This window comes from Drosophila obscura, unplaced genomic scaffold (genome assembly GCF_018151105.1).
Source record: "Drosophila obscura isolate BZ-5 IFL unplaced genomic scaffold, ASM1815110v1 contig_192, whole genome shotgun sequence".
Taxonomy (NCBI): domain Eukaryota; kingdom Metazoa; phylum Arthropoda; class Insecta; order Diptera; family Drosophilidae; genus Drosophila; species Drosophila obscura.
In genome coordinates, this window is record NW_024542781.1 from 3,154,276 (window position 1) to 3,175,883 (window position 21,608).

Here is a 21,608-nt window from a genome sequence, read left to right on the forward strand (position 1 = left end):
TTTAATTTTTGTGCAATTTTTTTATAGTTTTTCTTTTCGGTTTTTGCTGATTCAACTAAATACAGACACATGCCGCCAAGAAACCAATGCCTTTCAAGTCCTAATTGCTTTTTTGTTACTTTCGATTTGTTGTGTTTTTGATTTGCTTTATGAAAATAATACAGAAAAGAAAGTATATAAATGGATTGTTTTGTAGAGTTTAAATTTTCAATATGTGTATATTGCAAACCCGGACAACACTGAGATTTGCTTTATCTGCCGGGCTCGTAGTTTTGGGCATTTTTATGCAATTCCAGGTGGCGTCAAAACAAAAACAAATGAACAAAAAATTAAATAAAAAATTAAAGTAAATGAAACATATGCTGTTGGTTGTTTGATTGGAGTTTAGTAAAGAAAAAATGAATTGAAGTTTCTTCGATTGCTGAGGTGTTTTTGATCTTTTTTTTTTGGTTTGTGGTTTTTGTTTTTGCTTTATAGTCATTTCTTGTTTATCTTATTATTTTTGTGTTGTATTTTTTGATTGGGTTTTGAGATTTTTTTTAGTTTTCTCTTAGCGGTACAGCCAGCAACTTGTTCGTGTACCTTTTTCTAGGATCCTTGCTATATTGTCCACCATATTTGCTTCTCTGGGCGGCCAGTTCAGTGATTTCTGGTATCCAACTAGCGAAAACGGCCTAAATTCAACAACACACATACACATTTAGATTGATTGAGATGTGCCAACAGAGTTTCTGTTTTTCAGTTGAGTTTTTTTTAGTATTACAAGGTTTTTTCTGTTGTGGATTTGGTGGGTTTTTCTGTTCTGTTCGGTTGGGCTAACAAATTGCTGTTTTTCTTGGGTGTGTGTGTAGATGTGTAAAAAGAAATGGACAAAATTATTATGGATACAAATTGTTAGAAAACAAATCGACGACGACGTTGAACGTTGAACGTTGACGCTGACGGTGAGGCAGACGACGTAGAACAGTGCACAATGGAAACCGCTCAACTCTGATTCAGATTCATTCACAAACACACTCTAACTGCTTAGAAATCATTCACTCACTTATTTACACACATCACTCAGCACTCAGAACGCTCAGTCAGTCACTCAGAACAATCCTTTCACACAGTAGATTAAGTCTAATTGTACATTACTTTACATATGTAAATCTCTTTGGCAAGAGCTCGTCTGTAGGCATCTATATACTGTACTCTTACTTTTTTGGTTACATCTAATAATTTACAATTGTAGTTTACAATACACGACGAGTGCAGGGATCTGCCTGAACAGAAACAGAGGTGGAGATATGGAGAGGGCTGCCGAGACCCATCTCTAAAACCACATCGATTCGGTAAGGGATAGTTCTTTGCTTGAGTAGTGCGCTCTATAGATATAATCGTACTTTTACGCTATGCGAGATGCCGTACTTTATACAATCCTAGATACATGTTACTATGATTTTTGGGATTACGCTTTCAGCTGGATTGGATTGAATGAGTTAATAGGGTTGAGTAATAACAAAACTTCGGTTCACCGAATTTCAAAGACAAATTTTTTGAAAAAATTTCTCTTTATTTTTGTTGGTGAACTTTTCAACTATTTATAGATCAGTATGGCTGACAAAACGATTGAATATTCAAAAAGAATTAAAAGGAAGTATGAATAGAAAAATATGGCAAAATTTGAAGCTTGAATTTGCTCTCTTCAAAAAAAGAAATAATGAACGTTACGTGTTACGACTTTAGATACGAGAAACGGATTTTTAATTACATTTTTGGCAATGCGTGACCGATGCTATTTGGGGGGACGTGAGTGTGTCTATATGTGTGTGGCATATATATAAATATATATACTTAACCATGTGTACATGTGTGTGTGTGTGGGATGTGTTACAACAATGCGCCTAAATAGTTGCTTTAAGATATCGAAAGAAATATATACGAGTATGAACCTTGAACTATTGCAAATTGATAAACGCATATCTGGTATCATAGTTCTGGTGTTAATACGGAACGTTTAAAGCATGGCAAAGTATAAAGTGTAAAACGATAGATATCTCAAATCCGAATATGTAGATAAAACGAAAAAACAAAAATCAAAATCATAAAGAGAAACAAAAACGAAAACGATTGAGTAAAAAGTGTTCAATAAAAATGTTTAAAGAAACCAAATAAATCAAAGAAAAACACAAATAAATAGCAAAATAAACGGAAGACCATAAACCAATAAACGAAAATGAGAAAACAAAACCTAAGTGAATTAGACATTAAAATCTTTAATGGCATATACAAATAGATCAATGTGTATACGACTCTTCGGGACTGTCTAAAATCAAAAATGTATCCAAAAATAGTTTACTCAATCAGAAAGAGAAAATACAAATAAAATACAAATGGAAATCATAATCATATTGTACTTTACTTTTATTACTTGTTTGATGATTTATCAAATGTCATGTATTTTTTTTTTTTTTTTTTGTTTTTTCGCAATACTTATTTATCAACGAACAAAAAAGTTTGGTTAGAGAAACGGACGACTTTAGAGTCGACTGAAACTACTTTTTGATGCGGGTAAGTCAACTGTGTATGCGAGTCTTAAAGATTCAAATTCAGTTGATAAATTAAATTAGGGAAACAAATTTGGAGGGTAACAGACTATATATTGTAATTAATCGACTCTAATCAATAGTTATTAATATTGGTAATACTATAATAGCTAATTGGAGTCTCTCAAATACGAGTAGATACTCAAAAAGTGTGTTCTATGCGAAGGTTTTTGTTTGTGGTTCAGGCAAACCTAGCTCAGAGCTTATCATATCTGAAGGACCTCCTCAGTGATCTGCGAATGCATATTACTCCTAAGCTTATTTCTCCCTAAAAGATCATATATTTTATATTCTTTCATAGGTTATACTTTAAATTTGTTTTAAATTGATCATTTTTTTGTGGATTATATTGAAAATGTTGCTTGGTGTTTTTTTCACATAGAATGCGTTTATAATTTTTTGATGTTGCATTATGGTTGTTATAGACTACCTCTTTCCGTGTTCTCTTTTCAGTTCACCGCCATACTTATTGCCACTACCGACGAGTTCAATTATCTCCGGTATACTGCTGGCAAACATTGCCTAAAATATTCCATTGTACACGAGATTAACAAAAATCAATTGTTCAGTTGTTCAGCAAAAAATATACATATGTACTAGGTTATATAGATGTTGTTGTGGATGTGTCTTAGGCTTAGTCTTATTGTTAGCATTATTATTCGATTACTTGCAGTTATACGAATACACACAAAAAAAAACAAAGCGGATCCCTGAACAGTGGGTACGAAGTCAGGTCGGGACATTCACACCCAAAGGATAGCTATTTGGTAGGTTGGAATTAGACCTAGAAGCGTTTCGATTTCGATTGGTTTGGTTTGGTTTGCTTTGGTTTTTGAACTGAATTTGGATTAACATATGGAATATGCGGCAGCCAGCATTAAAGCATGCAAAAAACATTAACCTTTGGATATATGTAACATTGCATTGGTATATTGGTTGCATATATATATACATATATATGTATATATAGTAGTAGTAGTATTCTGGTATTCTGGGCTAACCGACAGGACCCTAGACAGACCCTAACCCTTGACTGTGTCACTGTTTGTGTGTGTCTGGTGTTTCGGTATTCGGTGTCTACGAGTTTTCCATTACAAAAACCAAAGGCAAATCGAAAGTTTCAACTGAAAAAGTGATAATTAAACGGCATGCATAAATTATCGAAAATGGGGGGAAAGAGTACGAGTACGAGTATCGAATGGGCTGCGTGAGAATGAACGGGTACCAGTTGCCACACCGGCCCAGGGCGCTCCTGTATCTTTCGGATGTTTCGGATACCATGTCTGGGTGTGGCGCTGTGTGGCTCTGTGTGGCTGTGTACGAGTAGTAGTAGTATTTGAGGTGTGACTGGTGGTCGTGGTCGTAAGGCAGAGTAAACGCGTTAAGCTTGGGTGATGAGGTAAGCTAACAAAACTGGAGAAGGATGAACTGAACGTAAATATGGAACTGAGTCGCAAAGGTCTCAAATAAACTTTCATAATTCAAAACTTGGTGCAGCGTACGAGTATTAAGTCGTTCTATGTATTTACATAAACGTGGCATGTACTCAAGTACATGTACATGTACATACATAAGGTTTTTGAATGCAATTAACAAATGTACGAGTATTGAGTATATATTAAGGCTATTTGTTATGTAAGAGAGAAGGGAGCTCAACGGAGGGGTACGGTACGCTAAAAGAATTACGGCTAAGAGAGTTTCAAATTCAGTATGGAGTATTGAGTATCGAGAGTGCTACACTCTGGCTAGTACTGCATACTTGATACTGGATACTGGATTACTGGACTGTACTGCTTTGGCTACTCAACTCAACTATGGTTCTTGAGCACAACTGTACTATGTAGTAGTAGATTAGGCGGCAACCAAAACATAAATCATTCACACACTTAAGCACTTCCAACCCCGCTGTGGCTTGGCCTAAACTTAATCTCAATGGGCATCGAGGCAGAGGCGGAGGCAGACAGATTTTCAAAGGGAAAGAGAAAAACGTTTTCTATACATATGTATATCTGTACGAGTATACGAGGTATTCATCTAGGTACATATTCAACTAAAAGAAAGCTTAGATTTCATTTTGGTATATATGGTGTGTGTTAGAGATATTTTGTTTTTATTTTTCTTAAATATTTTTGCAGTGCAGGGGAAACTTACCAAGCCGACGAGCAGAAAGAACACGAGAAATGTTCTTCCCAGGACAGTCTCACAGTAAACGTCACCATATCCTACCGTTGACATGGTCACAATTAGGAAATAGACACAGGTCCAATACGATAAACGATGAGCATTATTAAAATCCAGCGGATCGCCAGAGTTCTCCAGCTAAATTTTAAGTAAATGCAAATGCCATTATCCACCGCATCAGCGATAATCACTACCAAGTTGGACACTCTCTATATTTACGTATGGATATACGATCGGTATAGGATCAGGCGTGCCCTCGTTCCACGCTCTGTAGCCGGATGCAATATGGCATTTTAATTTGTTAATAATAATGACTGGCTTTTAGCACACATCGCAGTCCTGTCACAGAGCCATGGACAGGGGAACAGCTGGTCCCGAGTGTGTGTGTGTGTGTGTGTGTGTGATCATAGATCATAGATATGTGTTTTATAGGTTTTATGTGTTTCTACATACCAGATGTATAATGCCCGCTGCTGTTAACCACACGGATATAAAAATTGATACTAGTTGAGCCAAGCGTATGGAGCTCGATGTTTTTAGTACGTTTAAATATTGTAAAATATCTGGAACAGTCATGAGACGTAGCGCTCGAAGAAATCGAAGACCTGTTCATGGTAATACATAATTTTTATACGCAGATGCATATATAAGTGTTGACGAATGGCGTAGAGTAAGGCACATTGCATGCATACAAATCGATCAGGACCCGGGTGTTGGCTTGTGTTTGTGTGTATGTGTGTGTATCAGTTTTTCAGATGTGTTCGTGTACGGGAAAAGGAGTGAGGATATAGGATACAGATACAGATTCAAATTCAAATTCATATTCATATATTAACCCAATCAGCTCCGATTTGTATGCATATAACATTTTTGGAATTTTATTGAATTAGGGTAATTTAATAGGGATTTGTTTCGCTTACCGATCCATGTTCGATCTAAATATATTGATACGAAGGACGGGGGTATTGTAAAATAATCTACAAAACTGTACATTTCTAACATAAACCAAAGCTTATCGGACGCCGCTATGAACTGTAAAAAGATTGTCAGATTGAAAAGAACACAAGAATTTGTAAGAATTTTTGTAGCATAAATCATAACCACAAATAATCATCGCTCCAGCCAATCGATTTGAAATAATCGGTAAAATCAACTCAGTGTGTGGCTCGGCGCTGTAAGTGTGTGTCAGTGTTTGTCTGTCAATTGTTTTGTGGCCGTGTGCAACTTACTCGTATAAAAAAGTAAACCATAAAAAATATATTGAATGCGAGATCGATCTGTTGAGTAATGTTGTTACTCCACTTTTGGCATCTTTCGACTTCTTCGCTAGATGCATCAACAAAGTATATAATGAGGGATGCAATGCTGAGTATAAATACGAGTACGACCTGAAAAAGATAGAAGGGTAATACCATTATAGGAAGCATTAAAATTTGACATTGGAATGGCTTCACAAAGATGAACTTCATTTCGTAATGGGCTGCGGCTCTTCTGGCATATGACCGGATAATACTTTACACAAGCCCCCATCCCCATGCCGTCCCCATCCCCCAAAAGCTGCTATAGCACATTCAATTCCATAAATCACGGCCTTGTCAGATGACAACCACAGTCGAACGCTTCATTGAACTTACTGCCCTGCTGCCCCATCCCAAAAGAAATCTCTCAGAGGAAGAAGCAGCAGGAAATGGAAAGCGAGGGAAAGCGGAAATTGGCCCCTAAAGAGAGGAAGAAGGAGAGCCAGAGGATACCGCAGTAATGTGCATTTTTAATTGCACACTTTGGCACCGGCTTCGGGGCCCTGGAGCCAGAGCCGGACCACGACAACGGATCATTTGATTCATGGGGACAAGGCAGCGTCCGGGCAGCGGCAATTAGTCGAGGCACCCCGCTGATAAATCTGCGGTAGTCATGAAAGTTTTACAAGGTAATTTCGGATGTGCACTGCTATATGCACGTAGAATTTCAGTCAGGGAGACTACAGCCAGAAGGTGCATGGGAAGAGGAGACACCAACACACCAGTTAAATGTCAGGGCTGCTTGCCAAGAAACCTTTTTATAGAGGCCAAACGAGGTAATTCAACTTCAGCCGGATGCACTTTAGGCCCTCCCATTCCCAAGCACACTATTTATATACATAGATCCTATATAGTACCTAATGCCAATGTAATTCTAATTGTTGGTGCTATCGTTTCGTAATTACTGGGATAATCGAAAGCGAGCGGCATGCCACGGCAGAGGGGAATGTTGGAAGGAAACCAAACTAAATTTGGCAAGGGACCGACCCGGCACGCAAGCCATTTATTTAGGGCCATAAATTGAAATGTCTTGGCTCGGGGTCTGATTACTCATTATTCAACCGCTTCTGCCTGTTGTTCGTATGCAAATTACATTCCCAAACAAATGCAAACTTATTCACTCCTTAGAAACTTGTTAGTTGCGCAATAAAGTTTTTGGCAACACACACACACACAGCCAACAGAAACTTTGCTAATATCAAAAAGCAGACAAGAATTTTCAAGTAGAGCGTAAAAACTTTTAACGTAGCTTAAGGATTGCGTATACGTCATGTGGTGCCGAGGCAACTGACATTTTCATTAGTTCCTGTTAATCGCCGTGCAACTGAAACCTAATGAAATTGAACTTCCCCAGACAGTTGACGTCATGAGGCTGGACTAGGAGCAGGCACAGATGGCACAGATGACCCAAGACAAAAGGCGGACAAGATGACGACAACATTGTCTGACGTCTTTGGACCCAATCCTCGGCACCCTCTGAGGCTAATAAAGTACGTCTACTGGGCGTGAAAACTGGGTCAATCACTCAGAGACCAGATGGAGGCAGAGGCAGAGGTCGACCAGGCGAAAAGAAAAGCACTTAAGGCCTGCTGCCACCAAATTGCATCAACGCGAACTCCAAATGTGGGTCACGCAGCGAGAAAACACGTTTCTCGCTCTCAAAATTCTCAATTTGATTTGTTGTTCGTTGCTCGAACTGTTTCTGTTGTGATTCGAAGCATTCGTTGTGGCCAATATCCATCCATCATCACTTTAAGAGCCATCCATGGAAGCAGTTTAATGGCCTCCACTGTAGGCGGAAAACACTTTAAAACTTAATTCCTCTGCAGACTGTTTCCGCTTTAAGTCTATGGCGTGACCAAGTGCAATCCCAGCTGCCATAAATGCCAGGGGCTTAAAGCTTTTGCTCCCGACTTCCGCATTGGAGTAGCGACGAGAACTTTAAAGCCAATTAGTGTTTGCAGCAGGGCTTCGGCTTCAGTGGGAGATTAAGTAGAGAAGTTCAGCAGATAGTTCCATAAAATCAAAGTACAACGTAACAATTGTCAGCATTTGCAGATATTTTCAGGGAAAGTAGAGAAAGTCAAAGAGAGTCAAAGAGAAAAGGAGCAGCACAAGCAGCAGCAGGCACGAATTGTGTAATATCCAAATGGAAATCCATTTATTTTACCAGCCACAATAACAACAGCTAATACAGCAACACCAACCAGCAACTGCCATAAGGATGAGGCACCTCAGAAAAGGGCGCCACACAAATGGGGGCAAGAGGCTTTACCAGAAACAGCTGCAGCCCCAAAACCGAACCAAACCGAAACGAAACGAAATGAAACGTTCGACGGTGTCTGCCAAACAGCGGAGCCAATTGTTTGCCACACAGAAACCCACCGAATAGGCCTGGTAATAAACATTCACAATCTCCCAGCACACCCCACAGTAACCTATACGAAGCCCACTCCACCACACACTTTTTCTCAACCTCTGGCTATATAGAGAGAGAAAGTCGAAATGTGCGCCGCTGTTCCATCGATTTTCTGGCTGAAGGGAGGGAGAGAGCCTTTCAGGCATTTCCTGCCTTAGCAGCCGCTATCCTGACATTTGCCATATTATTTACTGTTATTTGTTGTGGCTCCTATGGCACCACCTTCACCCTCCCCACCACCACAATCCTCTCACATCTGCATATATACTCGTACATCATTCTTTGGGCCCACTTTCCGTTATTAGCTGTAAGTTTCCCAGCAGAACTATAGATATGTAGTATACTAGTAGATACTCGTCGTATGTGCCAGACACAGAAGCAGAAGCCGCCATCGCTGCGGGTGGTGTTAGCATGGTAATACTCGTACTTGTAGTTGTTGTTCCCGCCTCGACTGCTGTGCAATTGTGGTGGTTGTCCTCTGTCAAGAGGCAGCATTGAACTGTCATGCAATGATAGCTAGTGGACTCCTGATGGTCCAAGGATGTTCAACATTTGACCCCATGCAATCGGCCAGACAAAGCAATTTTCTGTGCTACATCTGGTGTCCCTGACTTGTGTTTGGCTTTGAAAATGGAACTAAAAATGGGTAGATTTTGTGTTGACAAGTAATAGGCATCCCCTACACGGTCGCTCTTTGGGGTAAGCCATCACTACTAAGATTTACATGCCGTCACATCGAATGCAAAAATATTCACAGACATATGTACGTCTACGATTAGAGTGTCGGCAATTTCAAAACGGGATCTTATCGAAGGCATTACTTTTTAATGCCCAATAAGACCCCACTAAATAGCTCTTCAGGCCGCTAGACCAATTAGCTAACACCAGTTAATGGATGGGCGGTACACCAAGGCGTATGCGTAATATTTGAACAAACAACTGATTTGAATCGCCGTTTCGTAAGGGGAAACAATTGAAGTTAACTTCTAAGAAGGCGGACAGTGTAGGTGGGTCTCTCACTCGCTCTCTTTCTTACTCTCTCTCCCCAGAGTCAATTTGTGTTCATGTATTTATTGTACATGGAAATGGCACATTTACTTTGCTGCTTCCGCTGTCGACACGAAATGTGCCCCCAAATATTTATGCACGCAAGTCGTCCACTTCACAAGTGGAAGCATGGGGGCGGGCTGGGAGAAATGCTGGGAGAACTTTTCCGAAATGCAGTGTGCAGTGTATGATGGCACTCGGTAAACTTACGCCAGCTGCAGCCATGGACAAGGACACGTCAACATCAATATTGTGTGGCTATGGCCAACAATAATGTCAGCAGATCTCTGAATAATTCAGTGGCTATAATGTACGAGTAGACCAGACCGAAGTGCTTAGCAAATGCGACCAGATGTGGTCGAGTGGTTCCCAAATGAAAACGAAATTCATAAATGATGAATCGCAACGGGCGGGGGTGAGGTGGGGTTGGGGTAAAGCGGGTGTAAAAATGGTTGCTTGAGTGTGTGTGTACTTACCAAAATTCGACCAGTTGTTGTTTGACCCGAGATAAGCTCTCCAGCCCAGTCTTTTGCTTCTGTCATAAAGGTGCCCTCGAACTCCTGTTTGTTGCGGGACGCCTTCTGCTCCTTCTGCTTGGGATCGTTGGGTCCCAGATCGGGCTCCTTGCGGCAGCAGATGAATGCGAATGCCCGCCATAGCAGCACAATGAGCAGGCCAGCAAGGAATGTAAAGATGCTGGACAGCAGAAAGCAATAGTACTTGCGAACTTTGAGACAATCATCGGCATCGAATGGTGAATCTGTTGGATCATCGGCCAATGATTCGACAGTGCTTTGATCACACCCCGACATCCCCTGCAAAACAGAACGAAACCAATTAGTCTCGATTGGCTGGCAATTAGTAAACTAAATTTAGCATAAATCAATACGATGAGTAGCGGCAACATTCTTTACGTCATACGCCTGACATTTCAAATCATTTGGGTATACTCATATATATAGATAAATATTTATTCATATAGCATAGTAAAATATATACATAGATATGTATGTAGTTCTCTACTTGGCGACGCTCACAAATGTAAACAAAAATGTGCCCGGCCAAGAAATGAATTTTTAAATAGAGGTCTTAAGTATATTTTCCCTCCCAAAACAAAATTCCGTGCATCGGTTCTTACATTTGTCAATGTGCTGCTGAAATTGGTGCCGATCAAATCCGTTGCCATTTTTTTGCTGCTTACATTGCGACCCAAACGGTTTCACACAAATACGATTATTATATTGTACAATATTATTGCGATATTTAGATGGCTTTCAAGTGCATACGAGAGACATCAAGTGTGGGGCATGACGACACCAAAATCAAAAATCCGAAAGCCGAAATCCGAAAGCTACAACACAAAATGAAACGGAACGAAAACTTGGCACGACTTTTAAAAATAGCATCAAACAAATCTGTTATTTTTAAAGTGATATACTCCGACACACGCACGGCACAGGCGACACCAGAGACGACAAAAGTTCTCATAACACTGGGAAATGGGGATCTTGGGAGCTGGGCACTGGGCATTGGGCATTGGGCAAAGGCCATCCATCCACTTGGGCACTGTTATTTTTATTCTTTGTTTTAGTTCAGGGAACTGCAAAAATCACATATTTCTTGATTTACTCACGAGCTAAAGTTATTACACTTATTCACACGCAATCGCTGAAAAATACTCAGAATTGAATAAACCCAGCTCGTGCTGGCAAACGCCTCGATCGGATCAATTCTTAATCACTTGAGCTGAGTTTGCTCATTCGCTTCTTTACTCATAATCAATACGATCATTCCTGAGCCGAAGGACCATACACCAGAAACACGAAGCTCAGCCGGAATAAACGAAGCTTTGCAGCTTGCGTGATTTAATATGAGTATCCGTCAAAGCAGAGCAATTTTATTCGGGTGTTTTTTATGTGTAAGCGTTCTTGCAATCACCCAATGCCGTTCTATGTTTCAGATCTAACTACATATGGATTGGTTAAAAGAAAATTTTGTGGCCTGCATTCGCATTAGCCATTAATTTATGGCCAAAAAAAATCTCAGACAGAGGCCAACGCACTCACTGATTCACTCTATATACTTTCGTATATGTGTAAATAAATTTTGTATATATTATGTATGTGGATACTATATGTATCTGCAGTTGTCACACACGACGCGGCACGCACGCAAATCGCTTCGAGTCGAATAGGAAAAAGGAGGCACCGAGCGAACCGCAAGACTGGCGTCCACCAACTGAACGGCGTGGCGCGATTTCCAATTGCCCCGCCGACGGGGCCAACCATTACGGAGCTCTTTGCTATCTCCTGGCGGCACGGGCTCACAGGCCTGCACTCTCACTCGCTCTCCCTCTCTCTCTTTCGCTCTTTGTGTAGTTCTCTGGGTATGTGGGTCTCCCGCTCTTTGGTCGTGTGCGTATCGGTGGCTGACCGCGAAAAGTGTCAGCGCAGGCGACAAACTTGAATTTAATTAAAAGGCAACGCGAAGACAAAGAAAATTGAATTAGGTATTCATTGGAATGAAGCGGATATACCCTAACTAGGACATCATTTTTGATGGCGATGATCTGAAGAATGATCTGAAACATAAAGTCCTTTTAAGGTTAAAGTAAGGAGGAAATGAATTTTAGGTAAGGGGCTTAGCAGAAATGATCTAGAAATTGTGCTATAAGGAGAAAGGATTTTAATTTTTGAAATGGAAGTAAGTACGAAAGGTACCTACAGACTTTAAATTCGTTCTTAAAGTATTAAATTATCCGTTATGATATATAAAATGTGCATATAGGGAATTTTTTTTTTTAATTAAAAGTCGAAATGGGAAAGACAATTTTCAAGATTCGATCTTAGGTCTAAAGTTTTTTCATTCTAGCTTTTTCAGAGCTCCAGAAGGGACTTCGGCCCTATGCTAACTTGGTGAAAAAGTTGGGGATACCCTTGGCAAGGGCATCCGCCTATTATGGACCTGTTCCCATGTGAGCGTGTGTCCGTGTGTGTGTGTGAGAGTTTTCTACGATGAATTATTGTTACAGCAAAAACAACAACGGGAGGCAGGGCGAATACGAGTATAAATAAATAAATTATGAGTTCTCTTCTATACATTTTTGTTTTGTTTTCTTTCTCCTTTTGTTTTGTCTCTTGCCTCACAGTTTCGTGTTCTTTTTGCATTCCTTTCTGTGTGACCTGACGGGCCCCGGGCAGCACTCGGCCTGGCCGAGGTCCTAATGAGTGGTGGGGGAGGGAAGGTAAAAGATGGTGGGTGCAAGCGTGGGCTAGATTAACCTGAACGCTAACGTTACTGCCACAGTTAACTCGAGCTAGTCACGCCATGTCGCCAGTTAGCTGTCGTTTCATAATTTACGCGCTTTGTTTGCCATTTCCTGCGGGGGCGGCAGGCAGCCGTGGTAACAAGTTGGCCCAGTTTTTGTTTGCACATGCCACTATTTCCACTGCCCATAATTGCTCATCTTCATCATCATCCTCGTCATCATCCCTTGGCCCTATTGCCACAGCCACAGCCCCCCGCCCCCCTATCATAGGCCAGCGGCATGCATTTTATTTTTAGTTTTCGCTTCGTGTTTTTCTCCCATTTTCAACAATTTTATTTGCGCTGCGATGCTTGGGCGGTTAGGTGCTACGCTTCATTGCATTTACGCAATTAAAAATAGCAAAGGAGCAAAATGATTATTCAATTAAATGTTCTTTCACTATGTTTAAGCAGTCATTCACCTTGAAATTATGGTCATACGAAACCACTGAAATGAATTGAAAATTCAAGCTGTAAAGGTAGCACCCTCCCAGGAGGAGTTGAATCAGTAATTAAATTGCCTATATGAAGGCTCTTCAAACTGAAATCCTTTGGGAACTGTCATGGGTCATGGTTTTTGGATGGCGGTTCGCTTAACTGACGGTTAACTTGTGATGAGAAACTAATTGAATGCACACCATAAATTGGATTGTCTTTTAGGTATAGAAATTGTCACTTGAACACTTGTAAGACATTTTAGCTTGTTCTTAAACCATTTAATCAACGTTTTAACATCGCTTGCCTCTTTCTGTGTGGGTTAATTCAAAGAACCTTCATCGGTTCAGGCCAAAATGCATACTAATGGCTTTGATTCAATTATTTATAGTTGTCTGGGGAGTTGGACCTGGGAAATGGGTTGTTCTGCCCGGGAATGGAACTTTGTCGTGGCGCCTTAACAGGTCTTAAGATACTGTGCTTAGTCAGCAGAAACAAGCGTCAGAAAGCAGCTGCGACTAATGAATAGAGGGAAAGATAGCGAACGATATGAATTATGCCGCCAGAGTGAACGTGAACCCCACAGGCCGATTTGGCTGTCAGTCAGCAGAGGGGTCTAAATGTGGGGTAGACTACAGCAATCTAACGGATGAAGTCACACGGCAGTCGGTGGCTTGATAATAATTTACATTGCGAACTATCGATTTTGGTGGCGTGGGAGTGCCCCTGCTGAGCAGATATAGTCGTAGTACCTATCTAGACGCATGTCCGTCAAAGTCCAGCGCTGGGCAAACCAAACGAACCGAAGCAATGAAAAGACAAAGACAGAGACAAAGATACAGATACAGAAACAGACAGTACCACGGGTGCCCAGACAGGGAGCTGACAACTGACGAACCTGACAAATACCCTTCGACTTTCTGAACAATTTATGGCCAGCACTTGGTCCGCTGATTGTGGCCGTTGATTGCCGGACAGCGGCAGCCAGCACTTGTTTGTTCGGTGGCCCCCCAAGGCCATAGGGCTTAAAGCGCTGCACTTGGTCGAATGTGTGTATGTGTGTGGCTGTATGTTCTTTGTGCCACATTCTCAAAGGTCACGAGAGCCATTAGGAATGTTAGTAGCAGCAGTTTGGCGGTATGGAGAGGGTCAAATGATGGAAATCCCATTTATTAAATGAAGCGAAGCGAATTCGGTACGAACTGACCTGGTGGCAAAGTAAAGGGGCTCTTAATGTGCCATAGGAGAGGCCTAGGGTCTTGGTCGTGGTACTTACTTATACTTTTAACTGGCTGGCGGTATAACCCTCCCTATAAATAACACTTGCTAAGTTTTAATCTAATCAATGATTGAATCTATTCTATTGCAATGCAAATTACACATCATGACGTGGATTGTTTTTGATTGTTTGTTTGATTGATTGATTGATTGCCTATAGCACTGCTGACAATGTGATCTTTATGACTCGATTCGATAGTTCTGGCTAGCGATGGATGATATTTCATACACGTAAGACATCGAGGGCTTTACCTTTGGCGAGATGGGCGGATAGAACGGTGGCAGTTCGTGACAATTTGGACACCAGGCCATGTCTGATGGATGGCTGTGTCTATCTCGCTTCCAATTAGAACCCTTGATGTTGTCGTAGCGATTTTGCCTCTGCCTCTGGCTCTGATTCTCGTTGTGGTTGTGGTTGTCGTTCTTGTGGTTGTGATTGTAATTGTGGCCTCCGTTCTCATATTCGCTTTCTTCAGAGTGGCGTGTAAGTGTGTATGTGTGCGTCAAATGGGAAAGTGTATGGTTTTTCTTGGTGGTTTTGGTTTTGGTGCGATTGCAGGTGTATTTGTGTGTTAGTGGGTGAGGGAGTACTCACCTAGTACAGGCTAAACCACCGAGGCAGGGCTCCAGGGCTGCCAACATTCACACGCTCAAATCGCACATCAATGTGTAGACGATTTGTGGGCTGTCGTTGTTCCTTCTGCTGCTGCTGCTGCTTCTGCTGCTGCTGCTTCTGGTCCTCACAAATGTTGAAACGTAGAAATCCTATGCTTGACTTCTCCTTGAGACTTTTCCTGGCTGGTTATTTCATATTTGCATTAAATATTTGACTTGAATTTTATTTTATTTTACTTGATTTTCTTCTGGATTACAATTCCCTTATCACCATCATTTATATTATCAGTTTCATTGTGCGCTTGTTTGCTTAGTTGTTCCGATTTATAATTCTGATCGATAGTTTTTTTGTTTTATTTGAATTTAAATCAATTAAAAATTCCGTTTATTCACACTGCTCATTTTGTTGTTTCTTTTTTCCTTTGAGAATACTGCTTTTCCTCGTTCAGTTGCTCGAAAATGTGTTAAGCTGCAAGAGATTTATGTTGAGTGGATTTTGAGGGGGAATATATTAAATATTATTTAAATTGACATCGGCAATTAATTATTTTTTTTTAGTCACGCTGTCAGTGGTTTATTTATTCAACGATTCGTTTATAATTTGTTTATGTTCGTTTTGATTTCACTCATTAGTTTTGTCACATAGTTTTTGTTTCATTTTCACTTCTATTGCTAGCTATTGCACCAAAAAAAACAACCATTCTCTTTGAAAAATGTGCATTCATTATGCCCACGGAATTGGCGTTATTTCCCGAAAATACGGCATTCGAATGGAGGAAGTACAAAGCGGCCAAGTAAATAAATAAATAAAGACGCGAAGCAAACTTCAAAGCAAAAACAGCAGCTTCTCATTTTGCCACTCGTTCTCTCTCTCATTTTATATTCTCCCATGATGGCTCTCTCTGTTCCCGTTACAAAATGGCGCCTGCGCCCTGTTCCGTTTCCGAATTCCGTGCAAGCGGAAGCTTTTTCTTTCAATGGGGAACGTCGCACAGGAATTTGTGTTAAGCATACGCAATGTTGTAGCCAAAAATGTATTAATAATGATATGAAACCCTTTTGAATTAATTGAAATTTTTTCAATTTTAGTAATTACATGTTAATAAATAAACACCAGCATTTTTTTAAAGAATCAGTCCCCTGTCAGACACTGGAGTAATGGCAACTCTCCTCGTCCTAGTCCCTGCGAAGCTCCCTGCGGCATGTCGTTGAAACGGAAACACACTGCCCTAGTTTTTAGTTTCCCTTCGTGTCACAGACACATACAATCACAAGCACCCGCACACTCACACTCACAGGTATGGACAAAGGAACACACACTCAGGCAGTTAACAAGCTGCTTAACGTGACTGCAAACAATGGAAAACAGGACAAATGCCGAGTGAAATGAAAGTTGCATTTTCATAATAAATAATCGTGCGACACAAATTCCGAGCACGCCACCGTCCTGCAAGTCGCCTGCAATCCTTTGAAGAAAGCCGGAGGGTTTGGGGTCGTGCTCGGGCTCGGGCTCCCTAAGAAAGGCCCACTGAAGGGGAAATGTAAACAGAGCTGAAGACTCGTTCTGGCCGCGCATTGAACTCGGGGCTTCGGTTCGGGGCTTAATTTCTTTGTAGGTATCTACTCCCTGATACGCACACACACGCATGCACTGAGATACTCTGACACACAGATACTCTCGGCCAGTGACTGACTGACACACATATACCAAGAAACGCGCCCACGAAGGCAACGAACAGCAAACGGACAACGAGTAGGAAACAACAAAAATAACATTGACGATATGAATGTGAATGTGAATGTGAATCTGGATACGTATGAAGACGGGGCCGAAGCGCGCAACGAGCTAACACGGGTAGAAGGGTAGAGGGACGACTCTCCTCGCAGGCGGAGGGGCCCAAAACGAATCCAACGAACGATACAACTGTATCTCCGGCCTGGCCCATCGACTTTATCATCGTGTCCTTTCGCTGGGGAGCTTGTGGTGTGTTCTCGTTTTGTGCGTTTGCATGTAAAAGAAAAACTGGCTCACTGTGCCGTATCTATGTCTTTATGTATGGCGCATGTGTGGTGTGTGTGTTTGAGCGTCTGTGTAAGTGTTGATTTCAACGAATGTATCTTTTAAATGAAAATTTCTGCCACACTAGCAATTGAAAATCACAATTTTCTTTATAGTTTTCATCTTGAAGATTTTTTAAACTAAATTTTTGTTAATTTTTGATTTATATTCCACGCGTGTTTCTTAAGAGCACACAATTTCAATTTCCATTTACAGGCACTCGGCCACACACGCACACCTCTCTCGGTCATGCTATTTTAATTGAATTTCCTGTGTATACATTTGTGTGTATCGTATCGCACATTCTCAGGTTTTTCCACAGACCGACCGTCCGTTTTCAACGGATACCGAATTTTGCACAATTGCCATTTCGTTTCCCAAAATGATGATCATAATTGGTTGGGTTGGATTTGCGTCAGGCCATCCATGCTTTCCTCCGTTTTCGTTTTCGCCCCGTAATTGGCATACGCAGTTGGAAAATTTTTCACTTTCCTGTGTGTGTGCGTGTGTGGGTGTGTGTACACGTCCATATACATATACATATACATACACATGTATATATTAAAGGCAGTTTTCTTGACACTCCACACCAGCGCACTCACACACACTCTCAACACACAGCACACAGTCACACGAGACGCGCACGGACAAGTGAAAACCAACCTTTCTCGTCAGCAGCGTATACAGTTCTGTTTTGCACGATATGAACTCGGATGACTTGTAACTCGGTGCTTGGCACACGGTTCAAGCTCGCCATTAGAGCTTTTTCGGAGTGTTTTTGGTGGCATGGGCCGCAGGGTATTTTCGGTTTATTAAAACTGGCGCCAAAATCCATGCAGTTCCAGTGACCGTGTTTGTGTAGGTGTGTGCATGTGTAGCTTTGCCGTTAGTTAGTTGACAGGCACACGTGCCGTATGTGTAATGGTTTTTAATTTAAACAAAAACACTGCATACTTTTGGGCGCAATTAAAAAATATATCACTGCACGACAGTGATTTTTCAATTAGCTCGAGACAAGCATTTGGTTGTACGCCTGAATGCGTAGATTATTTCCTCGTACTTAGAAGATGCAATATATGTACATATGTACACCCAAAAACCTTTTTTAAAAATTCAAAATCCGCGATTTGATGACTGTGCGAACTTTCATAGCTTCCACTCTGTATTGCCAGCGCCGACATCCTAAATAATTGATGGGCTAAAAAGAGAAGTGTATGACCTTTCATAGGATTTTTTATTTGTGTCGATACGATGGCAGTACCTGAAGATATGTATATATGTAGTACATATGTGCATATGTATATAAGCTCTGACATTTTTCTTTAATATTATTTTGAATAATTTTAGGATTCTATCTTAAGATCACATTTTTAGTGGCATTAATTCCCAACAAAAATGAGCTACTAATCATTAAAATTGTCCAAAGAATTTCAAAGGTACCAGTTATTACTAATTAAACTAGTTGACTTTTTGACACGTAACAAAATTGGAATAAATTACATAAATATGTAGTTGGCAAATGTGTAGCTACCGTGTAGTTTCGTGTAAATTATTGTTGACCAACTTGAGCAACAATCTGCATACCTTCTGAAAATGGATATCGAATTGAGCTAATGTTTGTAGTCTCAGGCTCAAATGAATGCCGAAACCCTTCAGTCTATGTTTTGACACTACCTCAACGAAATAGTCCAGTTTATGGTATCAATAATAGATATTTGGGGACCGCCATATTCATACAGAAACCATATCAAATGCATAAATATGTAAAATACATTTTAATCTAAGAAAAAGTCATTAATAATATGTTTAAAAGGAGCTTGGAAGAACAACTAACATTAGTTAGAGGAAATATGGTATACAAATGTCCGTACACATAGCCGAAACCAGGTTGACCAGAGAAGATTAAGGATAGGATGAATAAGATGAATTTACAAACAGTATTGATTTCAGCTGTTAACTCAAGTTGTTCACTTGTTTTAATAGAGAGGGGTTTAGTGGGCTAAGTTCGTTTTTTCCTCGGTATATTTACGGTATATTTTTAAAATGAGAAGGTATATTTCGGTATATTCGGTATATTTTAAATGTCATGCAACGACCGTAATCTTTGCTAATCCTGCCAAGAAACCGGACAAACTTCATCCTTAAGACTCAAGAGAACAGCAGGAAGACAGCGACACAATCAGCATGACAACAGCCGTGCTGGGCGGCGGCCTGAGTGGCCTCTCCGCCGGCTATTACCTGTTGCGGCGCTTCGGCAATCCTCTGACCATCTACGAAGCCTCCCCGCGTGTTGGTGGCTGGATTCGGACGGAGGCGCGCAAGGATCGCGACTTTATATTTGAGACTGGGCCGCGCACCATACGTCCCGTGGGTGTGCCAGGAGCCAATACGCTGGAGCTGATGGAGGAGCTGCAGCTGCCACTGAAGCCAATCCCTCGTAGTCATGTGGCGGCACGGAACCGCATGCTGTATGCCAAGGGACAGCTGTGCATGCTGCCCAATAGTCCTAAAGGACTGTTTGGCGTCAAGCCGCCGTTCACGCAGCCCCTATACAAGGCGCTGCTTCACGATCTGACCACGGAGAGTACTTTGGCCAAGAATGAGGATGAGTCGATATACAGCTTTGCGGAGCGTCGCTTTGGCAAGGAGATAGCCGACTACGCAATCAGCCCCATGATCTGTGGCATTTGTGCCGGCGATGCCAAGCAGATAAGCGTTCGCTTCCTGATGGAGGGACTCTTCGAGAAGGAACAGAAGTACGGCGGCGTGCTGAAGGGCACGTTATATGCCCGTTTCAAGGAAAACGTAGACGAGAAGAAGGAGGGTCTGTTTGCCCAAGATCAGCCCAAACTCTATGCCCAGGCCCTGCAGGAGAAGTGGGCGATGTACAGCATCGAGGGTGGGTTGGAGGCACTGCCTTGTGCCATGCGCAAGTATCTCGGCCAGCGCGATGTCAACGTGCAGCTAAGTAACCAGTGCAAGAATTTGACTTTCAGCAAGAGCGGCGTCCGCATGTCCCTACGCAATGCTGACGTCCCTGTGGACCATGTCGTGAGCTCCCTGCCAGCCCACAAACTGGCTCCACTCGTGAAGCAGCAGCATCCCTCGCTGTGCGAGCAACTCCTGGAGATTCCCTATGTGGATGTAGTGGTCGTCAACATTCAGTATGATGGGAATCTGCTCAAGCAGGACGGCTTCGGTCTGCTGGTGCCTCCCGTCGAAAAGCTGCCCATTTTGGGTGTTATCTTTGACAGCTGCTGCTTCGACATGAACGGCAACACGGTCCTAACCGTGATGATGGGCGGTCATTGGTTCGACCAATGGTTTGGCCATCAGCCCAGCCAGAAGCAGATTCTCGATACTGCCACCAAGTACGTTAGCCAGATACTCGACATCCAGGAGGAGCCCAAGTTCAGTCGCGTGCACCTGCTGCACAAGTGCATTCCACAGTATACTGTGGGCCACAAGCGACGCGTAGAGAGGATCCGGAACTATCTGAAGGACTACAAGCTGCCCTTGACGCTCTGCGGTGCTGCCTACGATGGCGTCGGCATCAACGATGTCATCCTGTCGGCTCGTCGTCAGGTGGACGCCATTCCGCGGTTCTAATTACATTCCCACGCCCCCCAGACGCTCCCAGTTAAACGATCATGTCTGTTGTTCTTTTGTGTAAATTTCCTAAGCTGGTTTGTGAGTAGTATTCCTTTTGTACATAAAGATTCCAAGTAGCCTTTAACTCCGCTTCGTTTTACTTGCCAAAGCCCCCGAGGCACGGCGGACTCTTCTCTGGTTCCTGTTCAGGCTGCCACTGCTTTGGCGTCTTGGCCTCAATGGAGAGGGCGTGCATGAACTCAAAACCGGCCGCCTTTAGCGCGTTCTTTACTGTGTCGTTGACCAATCGATGGCGCTACAAGAATTGCACAATTATCAATTAAACAACCATTAAGTTCATATCCCAAGCTACGTACCTTGATCAGTGTCAGATCATTGAACTTCTCCGACACCACCAGCACTCGAAAGTGGGACTCGGACATCTTGGGCACATTGTGCTGGGGCGATTCGTTAATGACGTCGAGGAACACCGGCTTCAGTTCCGTTGTCAGCGCCTTTCTCATGGCCGTCTCAATGGGTGGATACTGTGTCGCCTGCGACATGGTAGCCTTGGAGTATATGTGGCCTAGGCTGCTGCTTCTGGGGGCAAGTTGATTCAGTTTTTGTTTGGAAACTCCAGCAAAACGACGAAGAGTTGAGGCTAACATGTTTTCCAGTTTGATTCACACGGACACACAGCTGTTCACGGTTACATAAACCAGCTGGGCACACAGAGCTGTATTCCGACTAAATTTATCGAATTTGAATTTCAAACTGGGAGGAAAATCGAA

The 21,608-nt window shown here is 42.0% G+C and overlaps 3 protein-coding genes across 39 annotated transcripts in view; 1 reads left to right on the top strand and 2 right to left on the bottom strand.

Annotated features, from left to right (window-relative positions):
- LOC111065694 (calcium-activated potassium channel slowpoke) overlaps positions 1–15,571 on the bottom strand; it is a 46,198-nt gene extending 30,627 nt beyond the window's left edge. For 9 of the 37 annotated variants that reach the window (XM_022354050.2, XM_022354041.2, XM_022354037.2 and 6 more), the window contains exons 1-8: positions 15,148–15,571; positions 14,805–15,022; positions 10,010–10,348; positions 5,999–6,157; positions 5,690–5,801; positions 5,223–5,374; positions 4,740–4,907; positions 583–674 (exon numbers count right to left, since the gene is read on the bottom strand). In XM_022354050.2, coding sequence (XP_022209742.1) covers positions 583–674; positions 4,740–4,907; positions 5,223–5,374; positions 5,690–5,801; positions 5,999–6,157; positions 10,010–10,348; positions 14,805–14,864 — 1,082 coding nt within the window. In that variant the 5' untranslated portion in view covers positions 14,865–15,022; positions 15,148–15,571. Of the gene's footprint in view, positions 1–582; positions 675–3,018; positions 3,111–4,739; positions 4,908–5,222; positions 5,375–5,689; positions 5,802–5,998; positions 6,158–10,009; positions 10,349–10,671; positions 11,139–11,166; positions 11,495–11,599; positions 11,766–14,804; positions 15,023–15,147 lie in introns of those variants that run through there. The other 28 variants (XM_022354057.2, XM_041593599.1, XM_022354059.2 and 25 more) reach the window with 14 other exon arrangements.
- A 3,712-nt stretch (positions 15,572–19,283) lies between these two features.
- LOC111065539 (protoporphyrinogen oxidase) lies at positions 19,284–20,961 on the top strand. The gene has a single exon (XM_022353764.2). The coding sequence runs from the start codon at positions 19,411–19,413 to the stop codon at positions 20,833–20,835; it is 1,425 nt and encodes a 474-aa protein (XP_022209456.1). The 5' UTR covers positions 19,284–19,410; the 3' UTR covers positions 20,836–20,961.
- Positions 20,887–21,571, bottom strand: LOC111065540 (bolA-like protein DDB_G0274169). Its single transcript, XM_022353766.2, has 2 exons — positions 21,195–21,571; positions 20,887–21,133 (listed from the first exon to the last, which is right to left on the bottom strand). The coding sequence occupies exons 1-2, from the start codon at positions 21,483–21,485 to the stop codon at positions 20,975–20,977; spliced, it is 450 nt and encodes a 149-aa protein (XP_022209458.2). The 5' UTR covers positions 21,486–21,571; the 3' UTR covers positions 20,887–20,974.
- Between the last annotated feature and the right edge of the window lie 37 nt (positions 21,572–21,608).